At 41.1% G+C, this 14193-nt stretch overlaps 1 protein-coding gene across 1 annotated transcript in view; it reads right to left on the reverse strand.

The window, feature by feature from the left end:
• Positions 1 to 14193, reverse strand: part of FANCD2 (FA complementation group D2) — a 50657-nt gene that overhangs the window by 5376 nt on the left and 31088 nt on the right. The window contains exons 29-41 of the mRNA XM_055558215.1: positions 13586 to 13729; positions 12183 to 12296; positions 11173 to 11301; positions 10916 to 11034; positions 7799 to 7909; positions 6304 to 6434; positions 5341 to 5434; positions 4582 to 4704; positions 3677 to 3770; positions 2937 to 3008; positions 2189 to 2227; positions 1202 to 1276; positions 363 to 437 (exon numbers count right to left, since the gene is read on the reverse strand). Coding sequence (XP_055414190.1) covers positions 363 to 437; positions 1202 to 1276; positions 2189 to 2227; positions 2937 to 3008; positions 3677 to 3770; positions 4582 to 4704; positions 5341 to 5434; positions 6304 to 6434; positions 7799 to 7909; positions 10916 to 11034; positions 11173 to 11301; positions 12183 to 12296; positions 13586 to 13729 — 1320 coding nt within the window. The remainder of the gene's footprint in view (positions 1 to 362; positions 438 to 1201; positions 1277 to 2188; positions 2228 to 2936; positions 3009 to 3676; positions 3771 to 4581; positions 4705 to 5340; positions 5435 to 6303; positions 6435 to 7798; positions 7910 to 10915; positions 11035 to 11172; positions 11302 to 12182; positions 12297 to 13585; positions 13730 to 14193) is intronic.

Genomic DNA, 14193 nt, shown 5'->3' on the forward strand with positions numbered 1-14193 from the left:
CTGCTTTTAGAACTCCTTCTCGTCTCCAGTAGAGTCATCACTTCCATAATATTCCTCCTGCCCAGAGTATGGTACGTAGTTATACATCCACCAACATTCTGTCACCAAAGAAGAGGCCCCAGAAGAAACAGGGCTATGGAGTTTGAGTCAAATTTCAGATGCAGAAATTTCCCTCGAGATGATTACCCAATCTCAGCCAGCAACTGAGGCTCTGACCACTCTGATAAACTGCCGTTGGACAGACATAGTCTCAGAAATAAAGACTTAAGAAGGGTAAAAAAGGAAGAAGGCACTGGAGCCCCTGGATCTCCAAAGAGCAACCACAGATTAAACCAACAATTGTGACCTGCTTTCCCTCTTACCTTGGAATGCCCACACAGGTGATGAAGCAGTCTCGTGCTCAACTGGAAGGTTTCCAGTAAGCTCAGAACATCTTCCTACAACCAACAACATGCACAAATGCCATATGAAACATTCTCATTTCATTTTACGTGCAAGATATCCTTGCAACCAAGAGTACCAAAGAGGATCAAGCCTCAGGTTCAAGCCATAGATGGATAATCATCTCTTTTTCAAACTGAGGTAGTGTTGATTAAACATTTTATAAGTTTCAGGTGTACAACACAGTGATTCATAATTTTTCAAGTTTATATGGATTTGGCTCTCAAACAGAAGGAGGAGTGCTCACTGGCTGTCCTCCCCTCTCTTTCTGAGCTATGAGGGACCAACCGAATATTGTGAGAGTGTTCTGCAAAGTTCAACTTGGTAAATATATGCAAGAAATCATCTCCTGGACTTGCCTGGTGGTCTAGTGGTTAGGACTCTGGGCTTACAGTGCAGTTTATGACACAAATGAGTTTTCTTTCCTTTTTTTGTAATTCCTGAGACCAGATCCAGAAAAGTACACAGAAACAAATGACACACTAATATGTGAGGTCCTGGGACGGCAGTAGCATAATAAAACCAGGCTAAAAGAAACCATCCTCGGCTCTGGAGCAGAAGTCGGAAGGTGGGTCCACTAGGGAATCGTCAGTCCTCCATGGGCGTCTCTGGGAGGGCTGGTGACCAGAGGTGCCTGCGTCAGTCTGTGTCCAGAGCCAGGGTGAGGGAGCTGTCCCCATGGCTGCCCAGGAGCCACTGTGGACATACTTTCTGAACCACTACACTGAGCATGCCTGTGCTCTCTGCTCTCAGTTCTTACCCGGTGTTTTCTAAAACTGAAGTCTAGGAGCGGCATACACTGCTTCAGAAATGCTTCCACAAAGAGACGCCCATACTGAGGAAGAGAAGAGAGAAGCTGGTGAGGACCTCTCGCTGAGGTCTTTCATGGGAAATGCCCCTCCCTGCCTGAGGCAGCATAGCATTTCTCAGACCAGAGTGTTTATTTTCTTTTATATGTAAAAAATAAATCGGAAAGGGTTCAAAAGGTTAATTCAGAGAATACAGCTTAATGCAAAGGCTAAACAGGCCTGTTGCGTCCTGAGTTAAGCATCCTTACCTGCCGCACACACAGTCAATGTGTGGGGTATTGCTCAGCTTGAGAATGAAGGCACAGAGGAACTGAGGGGAGCCCCAGCTCCCAGAGGGCAACTTACTCTCAAAAGAAATAAACTGGGTAGAGCTGAGGAAGCACATGACCAACTGCCCAATTCACCCATCAGGAAAAGGACTCCCCCTTCTCAACCATCCCTCACACTGGCATCAGTGGGGGGTGTGAGTAAAGAGGAAGAGAGAAGCCAGGAGACAACAGTATGGGGCACCATCTCCTGGAAGGAACTGCTGGGAAAGGGGAGAAGCATTCTCCCTACTGCCTTCCTTAGCTCTTAACCCAATGTGTATATCACCAAATCTAGGGCTAATCCAGAATATTCCCCTGGAGGATACCAGAAGGCCAGCTCCCAGGACTCACCCACTCCTCCTTCCTTCCTGTTGACTGGGAAGGAATGGCAGGGAGTGACTACTGCTCCTTAAGCCAATCATCCTAGTTCTAAGACTAAGTTTTCAAACTCATAGGAAAATTGGCTTCTCTGGTTATCCAATTAATATAGGAAAACATCTCCATGGTCTTTTATAGACTACCTATCAGCAGAGATTCTGGAGACTGGCTTGTGGGCAAGGTATTAAGCAACTCCACTCAGCTGATCCAAAGGAAGAATAAACACTAAAGAGGGCCCAGTCTATTGCTCACCTTCAAACAGGCAAACAGAACAGGACGACTATCAAACACCTGGAAAGATGAAGGACAAGAAATCAGAGCTGAGATCTGCTCCTCTGAGCACCCCAGCCTCTTCCCCACCGTGTAAAGCACAGCTCTGAGTGTTGTACAGACGTCTAAAATGAAGGAGGCACATCAAAATGTCAACAAATCAATCACAAAGAATAAAGTAATCACTATAACTGAAATTCAAGAAAAGGAAGAGGGGAGCATAGAGGAACAAGGAATTGATTCCAACAGGGAATGTTAAGATGGCATTGCAGAGATCCCAAACCTTGATGGGAAGCTTGAAGAAAGAGGCAGAAAGGAAAGAAAAACATTCTAAGCTTGGGGAACAGTCTGGGCAAAATCATGCAGTGGAGGAGAGCAAAGTGTACATGAGAGATAAAGAAGGCATTGAAGTTGGAAGATGGAGACCATGGGGAATGTGCTCAGATTCATGGTGTGGTGAGAGAGTATGGGGGAATGACAGGTGGAAGGAGTCATTAAATAGTAAACAGTATGGCACAGACTGGAAGGAGGAAGGCAGACAAGGGAAAGACACTGCACAGGAAGCAGGAAAGGTGTTATCCAGGATGGGCAGGGCACAGGGACAAGATGGGGAAACAGGTGCCCAACAAAGGGTGGGGAGGAGCTGAGAGGGCCCATTTTGGAAGTCAGGCCCCTTGGCAGTTTCTGCAGTTAGTCAGTAAGATGGAACAGGGAGCCTCTTCATACTCACCTTTATTAGGTTGATGAGGATACTGAAGTCTCGAACAGCCATGTTCCAGTAGAGGAGCTTCTCTTCATGAATCTGGGGGCAGCCAAATATACAGGCATCTTTGAATTGCAGCCAAATACTTCTTTTACCATGTTCCCACTAATATAGGATTCTTGAACTACAGAGCTCTACAGAGATTTAAACCAATTATCCTCCTAAACAGATGTGGCAACCAGTGAACCCAGTAGATGGTTTGGAGGCCTGCATACATGGTATCACTAGGGTACCTTATTGAGACTTTCTAAGAAGACAACTCCTCTTCAATAACTTACAAGTAGGAAAAAGCCTCTGCAACATATCCCTGTAGTTTCTCTGATTCCCTAAACAAGCTCTTGCTCCCAGAAGGCTAGCTCTGTTCTGGTTAGCAGGTTGCCAAGGCCTAGGACCACAGCATCTGAAACAGGCTTGTTAACCTCATGCCAGCTCACAAGTTGCAGCTGGGTACATGAGGCTGCAACCAAAGATATTTTTTCCAGAGTAGGTCTATGGAGTCCAGGGTTATCCTTAGGAAGTAGCAGGGAAAACAGCTTAATTCTCACTTCCAACTAGAAGAAAGGACATCAAGAACTCTTCAAAAAAAGTTCTGGATCTCAGTAAGTTAAAGGAAATAGCTTAGGAGAAAATTCTAGACCCAAGGAGAACAACCAGAATCTTCCGAATAATCCAGAGTCTGCTTCCTGAGGTGGAACAATGTGACTCACCTGCTTTGAATCTGCTGCTGTTCCAGCCTGAAGACCTTTCACTGTCTTCTCTAGTTCAGCCATCATTACTCGGAAGAAAATGACGAACGAGGTCCTACAAGAGAAAAGTATGACACTCACACAATGATGCACTCATCACAAAGAAAGTCCTGGGATGAAACCAGGGAACCCAAAGTGATTTCCCTCCCCACCTCTCGAAACATGCTTTCACTAGGGTCTACTCTAGGAGGATGTGAGAGCAGGAAGGATTTAGAAATGAGCCAAGAAGACGGCCTGTGAAACCATGGGATTAATTTCATGAAGGGAGAGTGTGGTGGCAGAGAAAGAGCAGGAACGTAGTGGTCAGAAGATTCAACTTTAAGTTTCTAGTTCCAAGCAAGCTCCCTTCTAAAGCTCATTTTCCTCATCAGTAAAACAGGGGAAATATCTACCTCACAGATTCATCAAAAGGATCAAATGAAATAAGGAATATAAGAGTGCATTATAAACTATAAAGACCATATGAATATCAGATAACCACTGATACTATGAGACACAAAACCCATTAAGCAACACATATATGGTTAGACACAATAACCACTGTATCCTTCTAAAGGTGGTTAAAATATTGGAAAAATAATTTCACATATAAAGGGTGAAAGCACTGAAAAAAGTTTGGTGATTAAATATCCAATGTCTCTAAAAACTGTAACTACTGAAAAGTCATTCCTCAATAATATCCTTTCATATGGGCGGGGTGAGGACTGCTTGAAGAGAATTCACAGCAGACATTCTACACGTTGAACAAATGACTGCACATACCTTCTGTATCAGAACTAGAAAAAGAGTAAGGTAGTTATTTGGAACCTACATACATTAGTATGATTCTAACTTACGGAAAGGACTAGAGGAGAGTGCTCCCTTACCAGGTCAGTGTAGGGAATGTGGAAGAAGAGGCTTCTTTTGGAGAGTTGATCAGCTCTGGGACACCAACACCAGCAATCTCCTCTATGGCCTTCAGTACACTGTCTGTGTGCTCCAGGTAGATGCTGTATTGATAGCCACAGGAGTATAAACACACATTACAGAATTTCTAAATCAAGATTTCTTTCTTGAGACATATCCAGGTACTAAGCTTTAAACCAACTATTAGCAATTATTTTATTAATCTCTTTTTGCTACACCACACGACTTGCAGAATCTCAGTTCCCCAGCCAGGAACTGAACCCAAGGCCACAGAAGTGAAAGTGCTGAGCACTAACCAATGGCTCACCAAGGAATTCTCAACATTTATTTTTAATAACATAAAGATTCCAATTATTTTTCAGGAGTAAAGGAAATGATGTCTCCATTAGAAATACAGTTAGACACCATGGAAGTGATGGCTGTATCTTTGATATGGTAGGCAATAATAAATATCTGACTCATGGGTTAACAAGGCAGAATACAAGAGCAGACTCCTCCACTTCCTCTATGATTTGATTTACTAAAGAACTGACAGCATAAAACAGAACTAGAGGATCTGAAAATCCACATATTCTAAATTACATTAATTTCACACCTATTTCACTGCTTCCAAATTATCATCAACCAAGATAAATTTCTCAGTTTTTGACCAAACAAGGGATCCAAACAGGGGCAAACGGAAGGCTATTTGGCTTGTGGACAGAAGCTGAGCCTCTTACCCAAGCAAAGCCTGGAGCTGGTCATTAGGAATGCTGCTCCTCTCTTTCTCTCCACTAGGCCACACTCGACAGAGGAACTGTTTGGCCAGGGAAGCTGTTGGTGAAACAAGACAAATTTCATTCATGGAAAATGAACTTAATTCTTGTTTTGCAGTCTTTTGGGGGATGATAATTGATCAAAAACGTTATTCTTTTATATTTACTATGAAGTTCCTAGGCTAACAGACAATTTTGGGGGGGGGGGGAGCTTTCATGAGTTCCTGCTCTATTAGTCCTTCTACCAGAAATAAACCCATTTCTCTAAGACCTAACATGCCCCACCCTCTTATCCTGTCTTGACACAAACATGAACCATACAGACACACAGAGTAAAGGAATGCTGCTGGGCAGTGGGAGTCCATCTCAGGTACTCCTTGGCAGGCCAGTAAACAATAAATAGTATGGGCCTCCAAGGTTCATATAAAACCCTCCCCCTTTAAGGAACAGGAATAAAGGTTTTGCATTTTCTTCTTGCTTTCTGTCTGTGCTGCCAATTAAGATTTATCAGTGAGATGCATTCTAAGAGCGATGTCAAAAGATAGTTAAAGAAAAAGATCAGGGATAGGACCAGACTTTTCTTTACACTTAATCCTGATTTCTCCTTTCTGTCCCATTTTATTAACTTAATGGCTTATGTTTTTCTGTCAAATGTCTCAGATACTTAATAACAAAAAAAAAAAAAAAAGGGAAGGATATGAATAAACAAAAGTTAAACAGCAAATCCAGCCAAGTAAACTAACCACACTCAGTTTTAAGCCATGTCAGCAGAGCTCAGACATAGCTCCTACTGGGACTATGTCCTTCTTGGTATAGAAAGAGAGCATATCCACAGTGATGGAGAGATTTGCTTGTAAAATTTACAAGGTTCTAGGAAGCCCCAAGTTTACTAGTCTATTCATGAAGGAAAAAAAGAGGATCCATCACCAATTTGTCTTTTGTTCTCAGCAGGAGCTGTAGATTTTTCCAAAATGACCATCAAAAGTCTAAGGAGATAAAGAGCACACTGGAAACTGGGAATGCTGGCATGGAAATTCTGCAAGTAATGGAAGCTCTGCCTGTAAAGAGACAAAAAAAAAAAAAAACACACCATCACAAGTATTACAGATGTGTCTAAATCCATGAGTTATACAAGTCCACTGAAATGACTGATGGTCTAAGCAGAATCCTCCTCATTTGCAGGTGCTTTAGTAGAACCTTCTTTCAAGATCTTATGGAGAAATATAACTTTGTATGGAGAAAGCCAGGGTGTAGAGGCCTGACTCAGTGTATGGAATGCTGGCATTGGAGAGGGTCATGTATGCCAAGATAACCAAGTGCTAGCCTAGGCCATGCTGATATGTGCAACCCCGGGGAAATTATTTGCTCTTTAAGGCAAAAGGCAACACACTGAGTATAATGTTTAAATTATGGGTTAAGGTAAAAGGAAGGTGCAAGGACAAGGGACAAGGTAAAAGGAAACGATAAAGCAGAACTTGATAAATGTATCATATGTAGTTAGCTTTTCGTGTTCTGAAGTAATAGCAGATGAAGAAACACAATTAATCTAAAATCACAGTTAAAATAAAACCAGAGTCAACTACTGATTGACTGGTGGAAAGTAAGTCAAACAAATTTAAAAGAACTGTATTGAAAATGAAATAAGGTGCTAAAGGCAGACTTCGGACTCAGTGATGGCCTAGGCTCTCAGGGGAGATAGGGGAAAGACCAAACTGCTCTGGGTGAAGCTGGGGTAGAGGCTGAAGCCATGCTCCTTAGAGCTCCTTCTCATCTCCTGTGCTCTCAGTCTAGGCTCCTCTTCTTTCAAGATGCTGCTGCTGCTGCTAAGTAACTTCAGTCATGTCCGACTCTGTGCAACCCCATCAGCCCACCAGGCTCCCCCGTCCCTGGGATTCTCCAGGCAAGAACACTGGAGCAGGTTGCCATTTCCTTCTCCAATGCATGAAAGCGAAAAAGTGAGTGAAGTCGCTCAGTCGTGTCCGACTCTTAGCGACCCCATGGACTACAGCCCACCAGACTTCTCCATCCATGGGATTTTCCAGGCAAGAGTACTGCAGTGGGGTGCCATTGCCTTCTCCTCTTTCAAGATGAGGGAAGTGATAACTGACTGCTACCTAATTATCCAACCCAATTATGAGATAGAGTAGGTACCTGGATAATCAAGAGTTGACTACAGCTGGCTAGCACTTTCATCATTGTTACTTGAAAATACAAACTTTACAGGATGAAGGATACATGAGGATTTAGTTTGATTTATTCAACAGTTTCTAAAGTTTAAGGATAAATCTGAATACACAGATAACAAAGCTCACATAAATGAGGAAAAGGCATTGAAAACACCAAGTTATCTCCAAGAAATCTTGCCTGTTTTATTCCTAGGAATTTCTTTAGATAACTCTCAGGGACATGTGGTCCAGCCCACCTGAGCAGCTCCTCCATGGATTGGTCACGCTGTCCTGGCTTCAGTCGGCTAGTAAGGATCCCAAGGGCTGAGTATAGTAAATTATTATTTTGAAGTTGACAGAATCCACTCCTAAAGGAAAGTCAAGGAAAGGTAGCTGAGCTCAGTTTCAGGAAGATTATGTGGACAGCATTTAAGGATCCTGGCCATTATTCTGTACCATCAATAAATCAACAGAAGAACAAGAACTAAAGTACTGAAGGTACTCAAGCTCTAAATCTAGTCACAGCTCTGAATACCAGACTAGAAGCTGAAGGGTATCCTAAACAGTCTTTTCTTAAGGATCTATAACAGTCCTCCTCCTAGGTTTATTTCCAAGGAAAAAAAAAAACTCTCCTTTATTGTATACATTTTAGAGATAACTGTCAATCTTCTCAAAACAAACAACAACAAAAAAAAAATAGGAATAATTTTGTGAAACTGCTTAAATCAGTGTCTAATCCATACCAGATTAAGTCAAATCTTGACAGCTCTGTCTTGTGATTGTCTTTCCTACTATCTCTTCCTTTCCAAGCCAAGACCATCACTCTAGGCCAGGCCCTTATCATCATCCCATGCACAGATCACGCCAACATCTTTTCATTGGTCTCTTTGGCTGCCTTTCCAATCCATTTAGGCCAGCATGACCTTTCTTTCGCCTGACCTTCAAGGCCCAGCACAACCTGACCCCCTAGAACTTTCACTCCTCTAGAAACATTTCCACATCACCAGTGGTGGCCTCCTTTCCTTTCCACAAATTAATTCTGAGGGCCTATAATGCTGTTCCTGAATAGCTTTTTTAAAGTGTAATGGACATACACTAAACTGCATGCATTTAAAATGGTGAATTTGATTCGTGACTTATACACAAATCCAAGAAACCATCACCCCAATGAAAATAATAAACATATCTATTCCTCCTAACAGTTTCCTTGTATTCTTTTGTAATCCAGCCCTCCTTCCATCCTCCCACCCAATGAGAGGCAACCACTGAACAGTTTTCTGTCACTACAAGATTATATACTTTTTCTAAAACTTAATATAACTAGAATCAAGTACTACACACTCTTACAGTCTTGGTTTTTATTCAGTATAATTCTTTTTTCATCCATGTTGTTGCATTTAGTATTCTACCACATAGAGACACTACAATTTGTTATCCATTCACCATTTTATGACATTTTAATTGTTTCCAATTTGAGGATATTACAAATGAAGCTCCAATAAATATTCATATAGAAGACTCTGTGCAGACATATGCTTTCATTGCTCTTGGATAAATTACTACTTTTACTAGCAGTAAAATGGTTGGGTGGTATGATGGGTATATATCTAACTTTCTGATGAACTGCCAAACGGTTTTCAAAAGTGAGTATACCATTTTACAGTCACAACAGCAGCATGTGAGAGCTCCAGTTACTCTATATCCTCACCAGCACTTGGCAAGATAAGTCTTTTTACTGCATCTGTGCTGTAATTTTAATTTGTATTTTCTTAATAACTAACACTGCTGCACATCTTTGCATATGTTTACTTGCCGCTCACGTATCTCCTTGATTAAGCATCTGTTCAAATCCTTTGTCTGGCACTGTTTTTAAGTACTGAGAATATGATAATGGCTGGTCTAGGCCTTCATAGAGCTCACAGTCCAGCAGGGAAGATAGATGAACAAATAATTATAATAAAATGGGAGAAGTTTTATCCTAAGAGTATTAGAAAAGAAGTGGGGATAAGAGAGGCAGAAAGATTTACCCAGTCTAGGGGTCAGAGAAGATGGTCCTGAGGAACTGAAGTTTAAATCCAGATCTCAAGGATGAGTTAAAAGAGACAGGGGGGTCAAGGAAGGTGAAGATCCTGGCAGAAGGATGAGTATGTGTAGCCTTCCAGGTAAATGCTATATAGGGTGCTGAAATTATTTCAGTATAACTGGAGGGCAGAGTGCACCACAGTGAGTAGAACAGCAGGAGTCAGATAATAAGTCCTTAGAAGCTAAGTAGAAGAGACTGAATTCAAGAGAAATATAACAGCAATCAGAACAAAGGCGGGATAAGATATGATCAGATTTATATTGGGAAGATCACTTTAATTGCTGTGTGAAGAAGGGACCAAAAGAGGAAAAGTGGAGGTAGAGAGAGACCAACTGTAAAGCTGTTCTAGGTCTGGTGAGAGATAACAGGAGTCTGGAAGCAGTGGAGAAAGAGAGGACAGGTAGCCATCTAGATGTAATCTAGAAGATAAACTCAACAGGATTTTGTGATCAGATGCGGAACAGAGAAAGGGTAGAGAGAAGGAAAGGGACAAAGAAAAACTCCTAGCTTCTAGCTCAGGCAACTGGTGGTGCCATCTGTTTCGCCAGGAAAAGCTGAAGGAGTGGTGGGAAGGATGAAACACGCTTTGGATGTGATGAATCTGAGCTGTCAGTGACACAGCTATAAGGAGGAGCTGAGTAGGCAGGTGGAAGTTAAATGCCTGTAGCTCAGAAGTTAAATTTTAGCCCAAATTTAACCTTGGTTGAGACTGCCCAGGAAACCTGTATGAGAACAGAGAGGCCAAGACCCAGCCCTGAGGAACAGAAGCATGTAAGGGACACACCTCCCTCATTTCTACTCTTGTCCATGCCATGCCTTACAGTTTCTTCCTTTACTCCCTAAAGCCATCTACCCTCCAAGGGCCCCATCAAGTCCCACGATTTCATGAAGGCATCCCTAGACACCCTGGCTTACATCGCCTGCAGCTCTTTACCACACAATCTGGAATTTATCTACAACTTGATGAGTAACAACTTCTTACAACACTCACCCTGGTGCTATTAGGGAAAGGGTGCCACAGCGAACTAGCCAAGAATCAGATGGCTAGATTTATTACAGGTTAGAAAAGAGCAAGTCATCTGATTTTCAAATGAGTTAGTAACAGATAAAGTGTGCCAAACCAAATTAAATGATGCAGAGACAAAACCACTTCAGAAAAAGTAAGTGTCATATTGATATAACCTTTTGAAGTCCTTTTCTTCTTTTCTATACCTCAGTGCCTTGGTGACTGTCAGGTAGAAGCAAGGACATTCTTGATTATCTCTACCTACTGTACTTGCCACATACTCACCAAGCAAAAAGCCCATGAAAAATCTGCAGTAGCCTCAGATAGCAGGAAGACATTGTGTGGTACTCTTGACCTTTAATTCCGGGTCCATCAACCACACCATGATTCTCAGCAGTTAAGCACTACAAGGGAAAGGTGCTTTTAAGACTGTTGCTTTAGCAACTGCCCTCATTTTCCTTCAAGATTTTTCAGCCAAAAATGAAATCTCTTGTTCATTTAGCAATTTCTAAATCTCTATAATGATAAGATAGGCTTCTGACCTGAAAATAGTTGTGAATGTTCTCCAGATGGTTACACATGGGGTTCAGCAGTTGAACAACCCTAAACGCGATTTCTGAGGCAGATCTCTGGTGGAGATGTGAGAATCCAATATTCCGGTTTCCTTTGCTCTATAATAAATTCAGAGTTACTAGGAAAGAAACTGTTGGATAACTTCTTTGAAACTACGAGTCTGTTATGGGGTTTAATCAAACCTTGTGTCAGCAGGTAGAGCGAAAAGAAGAAACTAGGGATATATTTTGACAGAGGAAACTCAACTCAGTCTTCAAATAACCAAGAGACTGGCTTTTATAGAGTACACAGTGTTTGAGACGGGATCCCCTGGAGGAGGGCATGGCAACCCACTCCAGTATTCTTGCCTGAAGAATCCCCATGGACAGAGGAGCCTGGCAGGCTACAGGCCATAAGGTCTCAAAGTCAGACACAATTGAGCAATTAAGTACAGCACGGTGTTTGAGAAGTACAAACCTCAAATTAGTAATGAGATAAAGCTCACACAAAAATAGAAATCATTTAGTCTAATAAGAATGTAGACCAAATATTAAATTCAAGAAGAATCAAGTAACTGGATGTATTAAACATTCACACCTAAAACTCTCACATTTTGCTGTTCCTATCATCTATTTGCTTCCCCAGATGCTACATGCATTGTCCATTAGATACACACTTGAGCTTGTGGACTGTTCTAGACAGCCAGCTACCATGCTGAGCCTTGGACAAAGGCTGTTTGGGAGGGTATTAAAACCAAAACCCAAGCAAAGAACAGGATTCAGGAATTCTCAGGGCATTTGGAAATACATCTTCTGTTTTGGGTGGCTTTTTGTTTTCTCGGTTTTAGAGTTCCTTTCTAAAGCAAGGTGACTGTGGGCTGGCAACAGGCCTATCACCACGCTACCCAAAAACTATCAGAGAAACTGACAACTTATTCACTACTAAGACCTCTTTGTTTCCAAATCCACAGGACAGGCCCTGTGCTCCTGTCTGTATTAACCTTGAGGAAGGGGACTCTCCTGGCCACAGGTGTTAGCATGTTGTCCAGCTTCTGGGTGAGATCTTCCAGCAAGAAAAGCAGTTCAGGGGGCTGAAGTTGCACAACTTCTGCAGCCTGTTATAAGTAAGAAGGAAAGAATAATTCCCAACATGCTCTAGCCATCTTTTGGGGATACAGTCCATGTTTTTACTGTCTACAATGTGTAAAGAATACGATCATTACCAAAAGAAAGGGGGAAATTTCCCCCACCTCACATAAATGGCTGTTGTGCTCTGTCAACAAATCAAAGTCATGCATTTCCTAAGTAAAACAAAATTTAAAATTATTAAATAGTAATGAGGCAGTATAGTTTTAGAAGACACACTTTTTCTCTAGAAATAAATGCCTCTGGTATATCCTTCCAGCTATGGACCAGTGATGCCTTTCCTAAATACCTTGGGATTAAAAAAAAAAAAAAGACTAATTCAAGGAATTTTTGCTTTTCTCTATTCAGTAAATAATTCTTTCGCATTTTCTCTCCCTGAAACGTTTCACTACTATTAAGATAAGACTGGTAGAATCGTTATAAGTGCATTGCACTACCAGAAATAGAATGGATCCAATGCAGTCTCACTTCAAATTTTTCACTTAACCATACATTTATGGAGACTCTCCAAGTACAGGCTGATATAGAAATACTGAAAAAACAAAACATTCTTATAAAAATACACATTGTAAAAATCTATGGCAAAAATCCACACCTTTTTTTTTTTTTTTTTTTTTTAATTTTTTTAACCTGGAAAACCTCTACCTTCTGGTGAAATCCTGTATCAGAAAGTACCTTCTCTGTGTAAATGTCCTCCACTTTCAAGTTCATTATAAATACCATTCTTTCCTCAGAGTTTCACTGGTACTTGGTTCAGATCATCCACATAGCATGTACTACTGGTTGTCTACTTCCTTTATTAGATTATGAGCTATTTGAAGGCGAGCATCATGTTGGATGTACTACTGAATTGCCAATGTCTAGGTGAGTGGCAAAAAACAGACTCAACAAGTATATCATGGACACTGAACAAATATGAAAAAGTGAAAAGAACACTGAGTAACTATAAACCAAAATAGTGCTGCTTTATAAAGTAATCCAAACAGCTGGTTATTAGCAACCTAAAGTAAGGATCACACCATTAGCATGATCTTCTGTAAAGTCTAATGTACTATTAAGAAGAAAAAACAACCAAAACTTAGATTTATAAACATCAAGATGATGAGGATAATTATTTATCTACTCTTTCACATATAAAGGCTTTGGAAGCCAGAGTCCAACTTCTCCCAGTGTCATGGTGTTTTTTGTGAAAAAGGAAGAGAGCTGAGGAACTTCCTAAAAAGAGACTAAGTTCTGGGATCTCAGTTCGGTCACTTACTTCGGTGTGCATTTCAGTATCTAAGATGAACTTGGTCACAAGCCCACAACGCAGAATAGAGAAGACCTCAATGTCCATTTCTCGGAAAAAAGCGTGGTAATTCTGTAATGACACTGATGTCTTTTCTTCTTTCCCTCTGAATTCCTAAGAAGTATGAGTAACCAACAGAACAAGGTTTCTTTATCAATCTAATTTTAAATGAAGGTTTCAAAGTGCAGTTAAGCATTTACTTTATACAAAAAGTTACACTTAATTACATTCTTTTATCAACTTTCTTTTTCCAAGGTCTCAAAATATTCCTGAGACAGAGTACCCAATGTAACACTGGGATATAGGTTGCACACTGAGACTCTTGGTTGGTTTCCACTTAGGGATGAACTACTAGGCCAATCAAGGCACTATGGTGTGGACCAGAAAACTGTGAGCTTATGGACCAAAAAATCTGGCTTCAAACCCTTGCTCAAGCACTTATTAACTGTATAACCTACTCTCTCTGGGTCTTAAGTTTTCTCATCTATTATATATAGGTATCAATACTAAACTTGATTTTAGGAAGATTAGAGGAGTTATACATAACAAATACTCACAAACAATAGCTAAAGAACAGA

This window comes from Bubalus kerabau, chromosome 20 (genome assembly GCF_029407905.1).
Source record: "Bubalus kerabau isolate K-KA32 ecotype Philippines breed swamp buffalo chromosome 20, PCC_UOA_SB_1v2, whole genome shotgun sequence".
Lineage (NCBI taxonomy): Eukaryota > Metazoa > Chordata > Mammalia > Artiodactyla > Bovidae > Bubalus > Bubalus kerabau.